The sequence below is a fragment of the Engystomops pustulosus genome, chromosome 4, assembly GCF_040894005.1.
Source record: "Engystomops pustulosus chromosome 4, aEngPut4.maternal, whole genome shotgun sequence".
NCBI lineage: Eukaryota > Metazoa > Chordata > Amphibia > Anura > Leptodactylidae > Engystomops > Engystomops pustulosus.
In genome coordinates, this window is record NC_092414.1 from 165,846,007 (window position 1) to 165,864,233 (window position 18,227).

Consider the following 18,227-nt stretch of genomic DNA (forward strand, 5'->3'; position numbering starts at 1 on the left):
CTATGAAAAAAAACAAAAAAATTTACTCAACCCCCCGCTATATTTATTACTCAACTGATCTTGTTTAACTCCTTAACGAATGGGTCCCTTTTTTTTCATTTTTCACTACTAAAAAATACTTTTTTAACTTTTTTATTTTTCCTTGTACAGAGATGTGTGTGGATTTGTTTTCTGCATAACAAATTGGACTTCAAAGTGATGGTATTTAATATCCCATGCCTTCTTAATTTTACTAAGCAGCGGGGAAACAGGTGAAAAAACTCATCTGCACCATTTTGTTGTGGATTTGTTTTTTACAGCTATCACTGTGCACCCCAACTCACATGCTACCATTTTGGGACCTTTTGATCACTTTTTTGCAACTTTTGTATATGTTGCAAAATGGCCAAAATGGCCTTATATGTCTATTATTTTATTTATTTGTTTATTTATTTTTATATCAATTTAGGGGTCAATTTAAACTTTGGTTTTTTTTTTTACTATTTTTACTTTAACCCCAGATTGTCTGATTGATCCTACCATATACTGCCATACTATGGCATATTGTAACACATTTTAAGAAGTTACACACCCTCGGGTTTTATAAAGACCCATGGCTGTCATGGCAACATGTCTTCATTCCCCAATGAGGTCACAGGGAGCAACGATCAAAGTCAATATGGTGGTTCCCATGCACCGCCAATATTTGCTAGCACCGATTGTGGGTGTTACGGGTGGGCGTTTGCTGCAATTAACAGCCAACAGCCAGCATGCGGGAGGGGTCAGCTTGTGGGCCCTCTCTCTACTCCTGTAATCGATGTGTGACATACTAATATGTTACATGTTGGTAAGGTGTTAATGTGTGTGAAGGGAGTGAAGTATCATTGTCTTTTTTAAACCCTGTTTGCACCAAATGCATTATTTGCATAGACTTGTTTTCACAACAGGACTGAATTCATGAATTGTGACTTTCCATTGTGGCACAACTTGACTCCAGTCCTCACCCTGGTCTATGTGCTGCGACTTTTGATAGTATATTGCCACTTTTTTTGTTACTGTCACAAACAACCCCCATAGCATCACACACCAGGAGATTTATCAATGGCCAAAGCCACTTTAATTAATCCGAGGGCAGCAGAAATCCAGAGACAGACTAATGACTCTTTTCTCATAATCTTTAATCTAGGCCGGCATTTTCATTCAATAAAGCTTTATTCAGAGAGTATCAAATTAACGTTGTACAGCTAGGCCGGTATTTTTTGCTCTCCCTTTGTTAACAACCTCACAGCTCCTCAGCTCCCTGTGAGGTCGTTTGATGACTTTCCACCTAATCCCCTACCTAGAGAGTAGGGAATGTAGCAGCCGCTGCTCCCTCTACAGGGCTGTCAACATCACAGAGTTGGTTTTAACAAACCCAGACGTTCACAATGAGATTAAGATGCCGACTGTGATCATAGAGTGTAATTGTATGTGCACCATGAGGTTGTATGAACGGTCAGTAATGAAAAGCTGGAGGTCATGGGTGTCAAACTTGTTGTTTTTAATAGTACAGAAAGAGAAAAGCAAAACTATAACTATGGCAGGTAAAAATTAAGATGAGATTTAGATTAAAAATATATAAAATATTCAAATATTGACAATCTGCTGTTATATGCACCATTGCACCTCGCTGATCTTGTGGGTAACGGGTGTCACATCACTGTCCAGGTTTACTATTTGGGATCTATCCTGACTTAATAGATAGTATAGGGTACGAAAATTGCTTGCATAACATTGCTTTAAACAATACTGTGATTTTAGCATAATGAAATCCAGCTCATTTTATGTGAATAATATATACTAATAATACCTGGATATCAATGGGTCGGGTGCATATTTTTCCTGGATAGACAGCCTGGAATTCAGACAGCTTTTCCCAGTCTCTGAGCCGAGTGCTATCATATTTGTCAAACCACTGAGTCCACTCCACATCTGGAATGTAGACAGAGAAACACATCACATGCAAGCCAGTATAACAAATAACGGCAGAATGTCACAGTACTCCGCAGCTGGATGACAATATGTAAGTATAGGAGAGTTAATAGTATGTAAAGAATAGCTCTATGTATCACACCTGTCCAATATATTGTATACCAAAGATGGTCTATAGGTGTAGTATAATTCTGTATAGGGGGGGTTGGGGCGGTCCGGTTTGCAATTATATATGTTACATCTGCACAATGGTTGTTGACATTTTTTTTTTTTCGGGGGTTCTCATCGTCTCGCAACTTTTTTTAATAGTACCGAGAAAATGGACAGGCTTTAGTAGAAGGGAATGCAGGATATTTTGGAGTAACATATGTAAATTATAGCACAAATTACAAATTTACCTTTCTGAAGCCCGAACAGCAACGCTGGTACAGTAAGACCTGTAATAAAGGCTGCAACGGCACTATATGAAGCAAGGACTCCCATCTTGTGCAATGTTTAGTCTGTGGGATTGGACCAACATAAAGGTCGGTTTCCATGGGTAGAACACATGCGGCTGTAGCCGGCCTTAGGTTGAGGCTGATGGATGTGTTCAGTCCGTGGGATCTGAGCAGGTCTGTTTACACGGGCTACAAACGTTCGTCTGCAGCTAAACTCACGGTATGTCAATATCTCCAGCCTTGCACCCATACTACAAGTGAAAATCTAATGTTAATGTACCTAAGAATAGATTTTATGAGTTTATGGAAAACATACATCTGTTAGCGTGTTTATACACGTCTTTGAAGTCTATGTATCATTATCAGGTTACATGCAAGACACAAGACACTGGTGCCAGAATCAGTAGCGTAGTATAAGGAGATGGATTTTATAAACATCCAGAATAATGTTCAGTCACTTATTCAGGGATGTTAATTAGAAAAGGAATTCCAGTGCCAAGGAAAACACCTATTTTTCCTTCAATCAAAAATAGCAAGTGACATGTTCAGGTTGTGCAGTAAATCGCTGCCATAATGAAATTAGGACACTACGTGTGCTGTTGTCGTCCTCTGCTAAAGCCAAAATCTCAGTGAGCCAAGATCAGCAAATAGAGCAAGTGAGTTAAAAGGGAGGCCTGTGCCTGCCATCTAAAAGCTCATACATTTTTCATATGCAGTCCTGTCTGGAAGAACTGCATGACTGCCCGGCCTTTCTGCAGATATCCAAGGGTTCCCAAATAAATGAGCCATGTGTTCCAAACACGACAGCTCTAACCTCAACAGTAATGAGCCAATAGCAAACGAAGAACAGCAAATATGGGAAGTTTATGTGAAAATTGTGGTTTTTTACTGACATAAAATGTGCAGCAGACTTGCCAGACAGAGAAATGTCAGATCGCTATCAATGAGCCGTGCCATTTCTGCAGGGAAGCCCGGTGTTGTTCTTAAACACTCGGTGACATGTTGGGTATGTTGTCACTTACCCTGGACCCACTCGCTGGCCAAAGAAACGTTAAAGTGTTCACCGTTTTCTGCTTGGAAAAGTTTATGTGCACGAGCCACTGCGGACCCTCTGCTTCCTGTCAAACATATAAATAGCGGGGGAAGCGAGTTAAGTAAACAGGTATCTACGTATACAGATGAAATCATACATAGTCTGCAGGGAGAAGACAGGAAAACCTAGTCCAAAATGTCATATTTTTCCGGGTCCTGTGTTATTATTTCTATTTATATAGAAAGACCTATGCATAACAGAGAGTAGCAATTAACTATAGGATGTGGTTACTGTAAACTACTCATCATGTCATTAAAGTTTTCTTCACCATGAATGTGACTTTTTAACCCTATAGAATACAAAGGGATGTAGAAAACAATTAACTTACACAAGAGACTCCGGACCTGACTAATTACTGTCTGTAATAACAATAGCATTGCAAAGGTTTCCTGATTTCCAAGAACTTTTCCCGATTTCTTGCAAACCCTCCTATTTTATCGATGCTGCTCAGCTCCTCCTGCTCTATTGCAGCCTGTGAATTGGATTACAGTTTTAAAGTAACAGGTTGCCTATGGGATGTAACAGGTTCACAATATTGTGCTAAGGGATGTTGAACACTGACTAATTTGGTGCTGATTTGTTCTGATTGTTGGCTAAAGGTTGAGTTAATTTTAGCTGTTTAGATTGGGTTTAGGTTGGTAAATTTGAACAACACAAGGATCAAGTTTTTGGATCAAATGCTAATGTTTAGGCAACTAGTACAGAAATGGAAATGGACCCAATGCTGGTCAGATCCATCTGAAGAATCACATTACAGTGGTCAGGGGTTCTTGAAATATGATGCACGCAGTCCCTGTTTGCCAGTAGACACAGACTCTTTGTATCATTTATATATGACTATTAAGCAAGGACTCCCATTCACTGTACTATGCTTGGTCTATGGGATCGGACCAGCATGCAGGTCCATTTCCAAGGACAGAACATGTTCATGTGCAACTGACCATAGGCTGCAGTCAGAATTTCTATTTTCAGTTTTTTGGCCCTTAATAAATCATTACCATCCCCATCAAAGCTAGTACTGATCCTCACTGATTTTTAGAAATAAGGAGCTCAATGGAAATCTATCATCAAAATCAAGCATGGATAAACCAAGGACACTTTCTCGTACATTTAGGCTCAGTGACTGTGGTAATCATCTTATATTTATTATTCATGGCCTCCTTCCTTCTAAAATCAACTTTTAAAATGATCCTAATGAGGCATCAGGTCAAGTGTCCCTGGTTTATCATGCTTGATTTTTACAGTAGATTTCCTTTAAGCATCCCATCCCTTTCAAAGTTTTTGCTACATTAGGGGGCTCCTTGACAATGGTTGTGTTGCACACTTGAATAGAACTGTACTGTGGTTTCATGCATTTTGCATGGCAAACGGTGCCGGAAAAAATGCTAAAGGATTGCAAGCCCCAAATCATGGTTGTTTACTAAAAAAGTGATGCTATTGGGTCCTACAACTCTAGCAGGAGGTGATCACTATATTATTTAGGTAGTAATGCTTCTTCAGAGAAGGGGTATAAAGTGCGAGCTGTGCAACACATTTAGGAATGGGAAAGGATAGAATCTCCCATAAAAGTGATGTAAAAGTAACATGTGGGGCATGTTCTAGTTACAGAATATTCTTTTATCATTAGGTATAATATATTTTTTTAATTACTTAGTACAATAGTATTAATAAAATAGGCAACATTTACTAATTAATATGATATAACTTGTAAAAGCTGCAGAATATAAAGTATAGTCATAACATAAACTTTGAATCTGTTTTTACAAAAAATCATATGTTTCTATACTTCATCTGTTCTTCTATGCTATAAAAAGAAGAAAATCCTGGACAGATTTTGGACCAAGTTTGTACTGTACTGTCTCCTATGTTAAAAAAAACCCACACACACACAGTTTATGGGCAAGCCTGGGAAATATTCATGCCAGTAAGTTAGTGTTCTGTACCTTGATATTCCACGTGGTCTTCCACGGAGCTGGATGGATCACCTTTCACAGTGATAAAACTCCAGGGGTGTCTGAAATGAATAGAACATCCTGTATTTAGATTCAGAAATAGGTCTTGTCACATACTGAGGCTTTGTACCGATGAGGACTGAGCCGGCTTCTGTACCTCTCACATAGAAAAGCTGTTTGTGTACTATATAAAGTAACATGCTACCACTTAAAGGTATCCTAACATATAAAGATGGGTAAAAGCTAGTCTACGATAATATAAACTGTAACACTCACTACTATGTGATTAGTTATTTAATAAACTTTGTTTTGGTTGTGCAAACTGAAATATGAGAATTTAATGTAAAAAAAAAAAAGTACCGGAAACCCAGGTGGAGGAAGTGTCTACTGCCCAGTTTTGTCATCACTTTCTTAGCAGAATCATCCAAATGTCGGGATCCTTCATCATTCACAGCCACTGACAATATGGTACCGTCTGGGACTGATTTCATATATTGAGCCAGGCGAGTGCTTTCGTCTTTAGATTTGTAAGTATCGAACCTGTAAATGATGATAATAATCTGTTTTTTTATTAACGCCATCAGCATAACGTGTAGAATACCTGAAAATACTATGTTTTCTAAATATAAATCTACTTCAGTTTCATGATTTGTGTTGCAGCGCTGTTTTTCTGGTTAGCAGGCAGCCATGTCTCTATATCATCCCAGTAGAGCCAGTTCAATGTTTGATAGTGAACATGATGGCTATAATTTTATGCGTCACATAATGGAATCTATGCCGTCCATCCATATGAACCATTAATGCTTACATGTTTATAGAACATGTAAGATACGTTTTGTTCTGACTTTTGATCCGTTGCATTTTCCAGCTTTGCCCAGTCTTTAGGTGAGACTAGAGAAATCTACCGTTATTTGGCTGTTATTCTGGGATGTTTTATGGCTTCTTGGATAATTTGTCCATGCGCTTATGGAATAATTTCAGCAGGCCAGTCACTTCTGAGAAGATTTTTTCCAATGCATTTACTGTGGTACAGTGAAGTCTCTTTGTAAGGAATTTCATATTTGAAGACCTTTTGTTTTCATGTCAAGTCAGCTGTTCATTTTTTACATGGGGAATATTAGTGTTGGATAACCTGCTTTCTGAAGTAAATTCTGATTCAATATCGATCATGTTTCCTTAATTTTATTTTGTTATAATAAGGGGAGGTTTAATTTATTTTTTAGACATGGTTTTTATAAATAAAATTATGGAAAAAAAATTTCTAAGGGTAGGAACCAAAAAAAGTATAAATAGCCAATCAATAGCCAACTCAACTGCACAGCAGGCAATAGCTGCATAGTGATGATGCTCAATGCATAATGCTGTTTTATGCTGACACATATATGTTTCCCATCGTCTGAATGTACAGTATGTGTGTGAGTATCTATAGTGTGTATGTATACAGATACGGTGAACTTTAAATTGATATTTTGACTTTAAATTAAAATGTGCTGCACTCAGTAAGCATATCCACAACCTGAGCTGAACCCAATTGGGCTGATTTACTAAAATCCACTAGAAGTCAATTGTTGGCATACATTCCTGAAACCACATTTATTGTTTGAAGACACGTGGTTTGGAAAAGACTATGGCTAGGAAGGATAGAAACATGACTTAAAGGGTTTTTTTTAGGAATTCTAGAAAACTGTGGATCCAAGGGTTGAAGTGGCAAAAAAAGAAAGCACACTAACCCTGTTCCAAGTTACCACATCACTCCCTTTACTTCTGGTCTTCGGAACATGGGTTATGGGACCCACTTTGGCCAACAAGTAACCTCCTTGGACCACAGGAAGGCACGTGTGACATAGAGGAAGAGACTTTCTATGGTACAGGGTAGCAACTAACTAATTGGCCGAAGAGGGTCCATTAAATCGCTGCAATTGTATTTAGATGCAACATTAAGCTGATGCCAAAAAGTACCATAATTTTGGCACTGTTGTGCAAGAGCATAGCTAACATATAGATGATGTAAAGTTGAACTAGATAGTCTGAAGATGTGCAAGAGTTTACTCCGACTACTTAAAAAAAACAAAAAATAAATGTACCTATCTGCATGAATCACTTCTCCTGTTTTGGGGTCAATAGCATGAACAATGATCCCACGGTGCCCCCAACTCTTCTGAAAGAAGTAGCCCCCTTCACTCATGCCACCAGGGTGTAGGGTTTTGCTCAGGAATGTCCATGACATCTTCTTCTCTCCATGTATTTCAAGAGTTCCTCCTTTGCCCACACCAATATACTTATGCCCAAAGTAATCATGGGGAAGTTCGTCATCATCGGACCTGCAATAAGGAAAGAATCATCAGCCATCGGTAAACACATCAGTCATTGGAAAATGCACACTGTGGGGAATAAAACAAAACTCAAAAACCACTGCTCTAAGTATTTATTTTTTAAAAAGTTAATAGGAGAAATTGTTGAAATTGTAGGAAATATGAGAAGCTGGAAGGCACAGTAAAGTGTTTGCTGCTAACAACTGTTAGCAAACATATATTGATTTTAGAACATTATTAAATAATTAATCTAATAAAGATAATATTTTGTTCCTTTGACAGTTGGGACAGGTCATGTATTGCTGGAAATAGAAATATGTTCTTGATAAAATTAATATTTGTTCCAAACACCATTTCCAGATTCTCACTCATTTCAAGATGGTAAATCTTAGGCCTTATGAAATGCATACTGAGAATCAGTTTATTCGCATCGCACTGTGATCTGTGACTCACATAATGGTGTTCTCTTGCCATAACCCTGATTTTCTAACCTTTTCTTTCATTGTCTCCCCCTCTGTTTATATTTCAACATCCAAACTGCAATGCTAACCACAAATATTAACTTGTTCCAAAGAAAATGAAGCTATGCCGTGCTTACATGATCCTCATGTAGTCAATACAATAACCCACAGCTGCTAACCAGTTTACCTTCCATAAAGGATGATGGTAAGATGCCCATGGAATGGACAGTCTTCACTCCCGATGTGTAGCTCTGCCCCATTGTCAATCCGTATATATCTTGTCCGGAGTACGATGGAAATATTGCTAGGTTTAATGACAAGCTTTCCTGCAAAACAAAACACAGTTTTAAAACGCTGACTTGTATAGACACAGCCAGTACAGAACTAGTACTATGTCAGTGCTGTGTTATGACTCCTCCTTTTGACTCATTAACTGGTCTTTCCTTCATTCAGTCTTCCAATCAAATTACACTATCTTTCCATCAACAAGACTTATCTACTGCTGCCTCAGTTCTCTGGAATTCAGTATATGATTTTTTTATGAATGAAATACCGTATATACTCGAGTATAAGCCGACCCAAGTATAAGCCGAGGCCCCTAATTTTACCACAAAAACCTGGTAAAACCTATATTTTTTTTACTCGAGTACAGGCAGTCCCCGGGTTACTTACAAGATAGGTTCTGTAGGTTTGTTCTTAAGTTGAATTTGTATGCAAGTCGGAACTGTATATTTTACTATTGTAGCCTGAGCCTAATTTTTTTGGTCTCTGTGACAATTGGATTTTAAAATTGTTGGATTTTTATAAGAACCCGGATTAACAATAAATCTTCATTGCAGACACCTTTGATAACTGTTACAGCTGATTATTGTAGCCTAGGGCTAAAGTACAGTAAATTACCAACATCCAGAGGTCCGTTTGTAACTAGGGGTCGTATGTAAATCGGGTGTTCTTAACTAGGGGACCGCCTGTATAAGCCAAGTTTAGGTTTTCAGCACATTATACTCGAGTATATATGGTAAATCAAATCTTTATGGTAGGACTATCCCATTCCCTAATCTATTACCCACATCCCATCATAACTGTCCATATGACTTGCTGGTTGGACCATTAAACCAAACAAGCATTTTACCTCACAGAATGTAAGCCCTCATTGTCTGAATTATTAGATTTTCAGTTTTGTGCTTTTTTCATATACATTTAAAAATGTAAAGTGCTGTTGAATTGTTGGAGGATCTTTATATATAATGTGTATTTGTATTATGGTAGATTTAGAGTTTACTTTTATTATATAATCCGTTCTGTGTCTGTAATATTGAATCCCATGAAACATGCTAGGATTTTTTTCCGATGGTTTCAAATGAAATCTAACAAAAAAAAAACTACTATCATCAGTTCATATGAAGCCTTGACAGTCTAGTCTATCAATTGTTTGAGCTAATGCAGTGATTCCAAATTCCCAAATTCCAAATCCTGTTATGGAAACAACTCTAGCTGAGTTCACCAGACTAGTATTGAGGGACCATCTTGCAGTCACAAACAGCCCAGGACGTCCCGCCCTCAGTGCTAGTTTATGGTGATGCATACTGGGCTGCCGGGGAGGTCTGTGATGAAGGTATACAGGCGGTCCCCTACTTATGGACACCCGACTTACAGACAACCCCTAGTTAAAGACTAGGGGACTGCCTGTAATTGAAAGCTCTGCTATGTATTCCTTTTTAAAGACAAAAGATGTTGTTTTTCCAAATTAAAACCTCTGTATTGCCATGCTTCCACTTTGCAACAAGTAGGTGGGTTTTGGGCACTCAGTCCCTGAATGATCGCCATCACTTATTAGTGCATAATATCTACACATTTATCTAACTACATAAAAGTTTACACTTGCTGAATATTGTAGTCTAACCCTGTGTGTGCAGCTGATTCTGATTTGGTTCAACATTTGGGTACTGCACTTATGAGTTTACCCATTGCCAAATATTACAGTCCAACTGATCAACAATTTGATTTGTTAATATAAATAAATAAAGTAAAAAGCAACATTTTCTGTGGAAATTTGTGCCTTTTGGGATGTGTTTGTCTATCACATAGATTAGCAGACATATTTGGCTTACCCCCACTGGTAATATGTATGGAGTGTACAGTTACAGAAGACGTCAGAAGGAACTTTTTGCCTCCATCAATAGTCACACGATTCTCTTGGCTTTGTTCTGGGCTCCAGGGTTGTAAGTCAGGGTCTTCATGCGGACAAATACCTTGTAATAAATTAAATAAAACAAGCATTACAATCTAAATCATAATTTTATGTACAAACACATAATGTAATACATTATATCATAAATTCTGACACTTCTAAGTATTTGCGCATGTTTCCATATGTCTTTATAACTGGAGAAAATAATTTACTTTCTTGTAAAAGAACATGAATCATCCTAATCATACAGTAGCCAAAAATGACAACAAGGTTAACTATGTAACATCTTTGATGGAACCAATATAAACATTAAGTATCGTCCAAGTGCTAAAATCCTTATTCTACAAACCACAGCTACAGTGAAGTTAGTACTTAACATATAACCATATTAGAAGTATATTTATAAGTTATTATATATTTTGATTGTATTGAGAGAATTTGCTAATATGCTATTTTGATGCCAAGTTACACTATGTAGGGAAGTAAAGAACAAGAACAATTTTTCATAAAGACTTGGGTTTTTGAGCAAAAGAATTCTTATATTTTGAATGCCATTCACATGAAAAGAGGGAAACGTTTTGCATGGGGGACATGGACCCCATAACTTAAAGCAAAGTAACATAAATGATAGTCAATCTACTCCAGTGATTTGAGATTTTCCACTTGTTGGGCCAGAGATATGCCTAAGTTTTAAAGGAGACCATCTCATTCTAGGTACAAGAAAATTAACTTGTAAGACCGTAAAATGCAAGTGCGGATTTGGAATTCCTGGAGCCCTAAGCAAAGTTATGTAGAAATGTCTATTGCTCTATGCTCTGCCATGGCTTATACATCATTGGCGTCCTATGGACATTTGTGGTTTGACATCAAAGCTTCTTCCGGGTTCACCAAATCAGTCATTTTTTTACAAGTGGCTCAGGGGAGTCTGCTGCATCCCACAAGTATATTCCATTCCCCTGCTATTCCTGGTCTTATTGGATATCACTTCTGGTGGTTGCCATCCCCTTTACTAGCTGCTGGCAAAAACCTGTGTAGGTTTCAAAAGGAATCCACTGGTGGCAAATAGGAGGGTTAGGAAAATGTGCCAAAGTGTCATGGAAAGAGTGTGGAGAGGAAAGATACAGTAAATCAGTTCTTTTATTTTCTCATCTCATTTGTATTACTTCTCTTACTGTAAAGGACCATATAAAAGTAGGTACTATAGTAAAATGATACCAACATTAAGAAAAACAATTATTAATGCAGCCTCGAAGCAGTAGATCATTGAATATGAGGATGTGCAATCCAGGTTTTTTTTTTCTGAAACAACCAAGTTGGCAAGTTTCATGACTGTGGAGCAATAGACCTTTAATCACGATTCTCACCAATGAATTACATGTGGCCTGTGTATTTTACAATATTCTGTCCAGACGACTTGGTCTGTCCCCAATCCTTCCCATATTTTTGTGCAACACAGTCTAGAAAGTCTCACAATGGATGCAGCTACCGAGTCGTCACATTAAGCAATGGCTGCAAACGCTTTATTTTGGTCAAAGTTTCACAGACATAACTGCAGACACAATGTCAATCTGTATTTAAGTGTATGGTATAAAGCATTTTTCTCAGAGAAGACAAGTTGCTAAATGTCTGTACAGTTCAATGGCGGACATGGAATGTGCTCTCTGTGACCAAGGCCAAGACAAATAAAAAGTGATGATATTTCAACGCATCCAATAAAGATCTAACACTTAATACAACATATTGGTTACAGCTCAATTTCCACAGCAGGAAAATGTAGCATTTCCAAGTGTCCCTTATTCTTTGGCTTTTCTAGTGAATTGCTAAGGTACAACTGCTGATGAATTAAAACTGCACAGTATTTAGTATTGTAATAACAATACTATATTGTAATATATATATATATATATATATATATATATACACATATATATATATATATATACACATATATATATACATATATATATATATATATATATATATATATATATATATATAATTATAATATATTATTATTATTATTATTATATATAGTAAAAGGGATAACCTGATCTTTAACATTAGAAAATATGCTAAATCATCTAGAAATGACTCACTATAACACTATTCATTGTATCCTCTGGCTGTTGGACAGATATGTGTTAAATGTGCGTGTATATTAAAAATGTAATTTTACACATATTTTAGTTTCCTGACATTACATGCATATTATTGAAGCCATCTATTTCTTCCCAGGTTAGTGTTTTTGGAATGATTTTCATTATATTGTGGACTTCACTACATTCACATCATGTTTTTGCCCTTCAAAACATCTGGTGGATTCCTGAAGTATCCTAACCACGGATCCTTATCACTGGGGTTCTCCCCTAGCGTACACTCAGTGGAGGCCAGGAATGGATGCAATAGTGTTACATCCATCCACCATAAGTTATTATGGTCTCCGCTGAGCATATAAGTCCCTCAGCAGGAGGAAGCCTGATGCAATATATTTCCATCCAGTGTTTCCCACTGGATGTGACATGTACTGTGCAGAAAGAGGCAAACACAATGTCTATAGATAACTTTAGCTTATACACCAGGAGCTTTCGTGGCATATAAAGTGAACTTATCTTTAATGTAAATATAACTGTAATGCACACAGCAATATTTTGTGAATGGAGCTCTATGGATCCATATTACAAAGCAGTTGTATGCCATCATGTAATGCCTCAATGAGAATCAAAGCTCCTAGAGAAGAATCATGCAATAAAGAGGTGTACCACATAATTATAACATAAATACATATTTTGACACATTTAGTAAGAAAAAATCCCTGTACCTTTATATAAAACTGGAGATCAGTATGGTATGGTCATGCAGAATGCTATGTATGTTCAAATACAGACTTGTCATGCAGATATGTGAGTAATGCAAAAGGCCCCTTCTCTAATTGTTGTACAAGCCAACAAGGGGACATTAAAAGGATACTCTTTGACCTCCACCAATTACGAGATAGGGTCCTGTTCTCACTAATTCCTATAACTCTTTTTAAATATCATGGGAGCACTCGAAGTTTCCAAACACAGAGCTCGAAATCCTCTAGCACTATCATACACAGTGAATGGGAGTGCTGTAGATCCTCCTGGACGCAGCACAGCTCAGCAACTTCTGGCAATTCCTCATCATTGATTATAGTACAAGGGTGCATGCTCAACCTGCTGCTCTATCACTTGATAAAAATGGGACCATTTTCTGATGATCGGTAGGGGTCCAGGCTGTTGCCCCTCCTTGAATCGGATTGTTATCCCCTATACTGTGAATAGGGCAACTAATATAACTCGGTACAACTTTAAAGTGAATGTGTCACTAGTGACAGGTTTCAATACCCTATGTTATTGTGATTTTAAAAATCCCCTTGTTAGCATTCTGATTTACTTCAGGACTTTATAAAACTTTATATCACATTAACTCCCTGTCAAGAGCAGGTGGGGAGTCCTGGGGAAGGACAGACCGCTGTGTGCCTGTGTCTCAGTCTCCTCTCCTCCACACTCATCCAGCTCCCTCCCCTCCCCTGTCATGTGCAGGTAGGGAATTTGGATAGTGTGAACTAGTGGAAAAATGCATGAGGATACTAAAATAAAGGCACACTGGCTGCTGCAGCTGACTCACCTCCCCAAGGTAATGTGAAATAAAGTTTTATATTAGTTTTATATAAGTACTGAAATTATTCAGACTGCAGACAAAGGCATTTTTAAATGCTTAAAATAACATTCCTGAGGACAGGTTAGCTTTAACTAAGACATGTGGATTGCCTGTATATTTGCAGCTAGATTCTGATACAGAGAAGGTGTAGCATCTACAGAACCTGGACCTGTTATTATTGTAGTTTAATTAAATTTTAAACTTACCGGAAGCCCCAGAAGTAAATGTTGCTGCAAGTAATAGTAAAGGCAAACCTATTCCAAGACTGTTCACACTCATGGTCCTTGGAGTTATGATTTCCTACAAAACACAAGACATTTTAATTTAAATGTGTGCTTGTTCAAGTGAGTAGCAATGAGCTTTCATATTACTTAAGGCTCTGGCTTGTGCGAGTTTATAGTGTACACATTTTATAGACATCCAGCTATGTATGTTGGCCAGCCTATGCTTGCGTTTTCTAATGCCGCCTTCATCGGATGACTTGCACAGCCCCCTGCCAAGTGCACTAAACCTCCAGCTTCCACCCATCCTGTCATGCTGATCACACAGATGTCAACAGGCCTTGTAGTGACTGACACAACAAGATAACACTAGATGTAGGAGATGTTCTTTGCCTGCTGTAGTCAGAGGCAGAGCTGCTCCTGGTCAGTCGACATCACACAGACAGAGATTAGGACAGTTTTAGATTGGCACAGGTGCAGGTATTGTTAAACCCTTCTCCACATCTATTCTAGGCGCAGACTCTTACTTCCATGATTTCAGAAGATAACACCAATCCTGGCAGTGTGAACAGTCCAAAAGTAAGGTCTACCCTTTTATGGTAACTACATACTGTTAAATCCTATATTCTCTCCTGTGTGGTAAATAGGGCTACAAAATCTCCAGGAGCCATTGCACCTGTGCACAAATCAACTATTGTTAGAGCATTTATGGGAAATGAATTTCAATAATATCTGCGACTGAATATCAGTTGTAAAGATGTGAATGCCCCTGTTGAGTATGAAAGCACATTAAATCCTCCAAGCCAAGCCCATATGAATGGGAAAAACACTGAACTTTCTGCAATGAATCTATAAATCATGGTAGAACAGCCGATTACCATATGAGTTACAATTCTGCACAAATGAAGTGGCCAAATTTGGAATAAATATTCTACATTATTCTGCGGCAAACAATACCTGCAAATTGCATAGTTGAAATACCTGTCTTATCTTAATGGTGCAGCTCCTCTTATTCCCAATCTTTTCATTTTGTAAGACTTCAACTGCACTTTGAGACTATTCTAGACAGTTTTTAGACTCTTGGGGTGTGGTTTCCAAAAATAGGTGTGGCTATGTGGGTGGAAGTCCCTGCACCAAAAATAATGCAAATGCACCTGAATTTTGGCCCACTATTCTGGGATAAACAAAGCCAATAGGAGGTGCAAACGTCTTGTGCTATGCCAGGTTTATAATCCGGTTTCAGCCACATCTGTTGCAGCATGTCTAGACTATCTAGGCTAACTCTGCACCGCCTCTAAGACGCTTTTGATCTGTTCCATTGTGAATAGACTATTCTGATAAAGATGGAGGACATCAGGTATTTTAACTAAGCATTTACTGTGAAGAGTTTATCATAAACCTAAGGATAACTTTCTATATAGCTGAGTGTACTTTCCGCTACACATATATCACACAGAAATTCTATGGCTTCCCCTTTACAGTATCCACATTACTATTTTTCAATTTCTGCAAGTTTCTCTTAGCTGGAAATCTGTTTGCTAAATTTACACTTTCAGGAATGTTGACTGTTCTGGTTTCCAGTTATACTTTGCTTTGGTCACATAATCCAATGCAGCAAAGTACTTCTGTAGACCAGTAATAATATTCTCCATGGATTAAACCCAGCACTCAATCTTTCTGCAGTCCAATAGTAAGTAATACTTTCATATCACAAAGTACATATCACCAGGTTAGCAAACAATTATGCCAGCTGGGTCAGGATATAACTGGATGAGTCCTGCTAAAGCATTTACTAAATCCATCTGTGTATTCCCTCATGGATAGGATGCTTTAAGCAGTCCGCCTTGGAAAGACGCCTGGCAGCAACCCCTGGATATATATTCGGATTCCTGGCAAGACCTAAGCTGTCAAATTACTTCCAGCTGTAGATTTGCAGAGTCTCATCAGAAGGGCTGCATACCAGCACAATGGAGCAGAGTATTTGCTCCTTCTGAGACTTTGAGGGCAGCACAAGATACAGGGTGTGTTTGAGACAGGTTACTACGGGTGAGTAGCCCAAACTTGACTATTTAGTATTGAAGTTCAAGCAACTTAAGGATACTTTTCAGCATTCAAGTCTATACCCGGTATGAAAGTCAAGTGGACTGTTCTCAAAAAAGCCTCAGGGGACCCTTTAATAAATGTTAGGGAGTTGCTTCAATGACAGCGGTTGAGAAATGTATAGCCTGTCATACATAAAGCTAACACTTTTATTTTGCTCCAAGTAATTGAAAACACTTGAACATCAAGCCGATTATGCAAGAAAACATCTAGATTTAGCAGCACTGTCAATGTTATGAATAGGTCTCTAGTTATTCCCACGTGCCCCTGGACACATCTGAATGTGACCTGTGTCATCATTTCACCTCACACAGTAGTATTTGGATTCCTCATGTACATTTTTGTGCTGGGGTCAATGATAATAACATATGGTGTGTCTCACAGGCTTAGTATAATAGCTCCATTAATAGCATTCCTTTGCATATAATTCAGCAACATTGCAGGGCCTGCTATTTATCATTCATCTGTGTTATTCATATATAGCATGGGATTTTGCTAACTAAACCTTTGGAGATAATACTTTTAAATGCAGACATGAATAGAGCATGTGACAATAGTAAACTTTGTAATACTTCAATAGTCAAGTACCTTCCCTGTGGATTTTTCTGCGCTTTCTCTTGTAGTGAGCAGTATATCTGAAAGCTTTCTGAGGTCCATCCAATTCAGACAGATAAGGAGGCTAATGATTAACTAGCCTAACATACCTAGAACAAGACCTGACATTGTCTTCTGAAATCATGAAAGTAAGAGTCTGTGCCCAAACAGCAACTTGACTGCAAACTAGTTGTGAAAAAAGAGTTTAACAGTACCTGAAGAACAAAATGATATGGATTTGGTGGCAAGTTGTTGACGTTTTTTTCTCAGATTTGCTGTAGATTAAAAAATTAAACATTTTGAAGCTTTTGCTCAAAATGCTCAACATTGTTCTGGAAGATGGATGCACCTCCCTCCTCTTCAGACCTCTTGACCCAGTTTAAAGATATGCGTTCTATGGAATATGTTGCAGCCACCATACACAACCGAATGAACTGGTTTAATGCAGTCTGGTTTCCTTGGGACCTATTGAGTGATGCACTAGTTCAACCCTCCTAAGACGCCATGTGTAATACACTGTTGCGTCAAAACACGTCAATCTGCTTTGTGTATCCTGTTGATGTTTTACCATGTGAAAGCCAATAAAGGATTTTGAATTTTTGGATCTCCAAAGATTTTTGTGAGTGCCGGAAGCCTTTGTACGAATTTTCTGATTTTGTCTGTTTGCTGAGGATTTGGGCTGCATGCGCCTATTTGCCATAAGGAATGCTAGGGTCATTACAGGAGTGAGTGGGTGAGTGGACAATTATTCTCTTTCTCTAGTTCTTCTCTCCTAAGTACAAGGTTAGACCTTGGACCCCTGGGTTCCTCGCCCCTCCTTTTCCCAGCTTTGTATATATGGGTAATTCTGGGTATAGAAATGACGGTCTCTATTTTTAAATGTTTTTTTTATTGCAAATTGGATCCTGACAAATACTAATGTCTTTAATTCTCGTCCTCACCCAGGATTCAAGAATTTGGACTGTTTATTTTAATACTATATGATGTGCAGTCTTTCTCCACGAGTCCTGTGTGACCATCTACAACTGTCAACCAATACCATGTATTATTGCTCCTCTAGAATACTTTGAATAGTTTTTTCTTCTGTTTGTATTTTCAGAAAATTATAATAAAATGTAAGTTTGAAAAAAATAAAGATAAGCACTGCAATATGTGTCTATAGCTTGTCTATATATAAACATTAAATTATAATCACAGCATGAACATGCTGGCAGATAATATACTGCAATTTACAG

General features: G+C 37.9%; 1 protein-coding gene across 5 annotated transcripts in view; it reads right to left on the reverse strand.

The window, feature by feature from the left end:
- Nucleotides 1-18,227, reverse strand: part of CEMIP (cell migration inducing hyaluronidase 1) — an 89,473-nt gene that overhangs the window by 39,118 nt on the left and 32,128 nt on the right. For 3 of the 5 annotated variants that reach the window (XM_072148470.1, XM_072148469.1, XM_072148471.1), the window contains exons 2-9: nt 14,284-14,377; nt 10,317-10,457; nt 8,393-8,531; nt 7,517-7,753; nt 5,793-5,972; nt 5,424-5,494; nt 3,410-3,505; nt 1,829-1,950 (exon numbers count right to left, since the gene is read on the reverse strand). In XM_072148470.1, the coding sequence (XP_072004571.1) occupies nt 1,829-1,950; nt 3,410-3,505; nt 5,424-5,494; nt 5,793-5,972; nt 7,517-7,753; nt 8,393-8,531; nt 10,317-10,457; nt 14,284-14,356 (1,059 nt within the window). In that variant the 5' untranslated portion in view covers nt 14,357-14,377. The other 2 variants (XM_072148472.1, XM_072148473.1) reach the window with 2 other exon arrangements.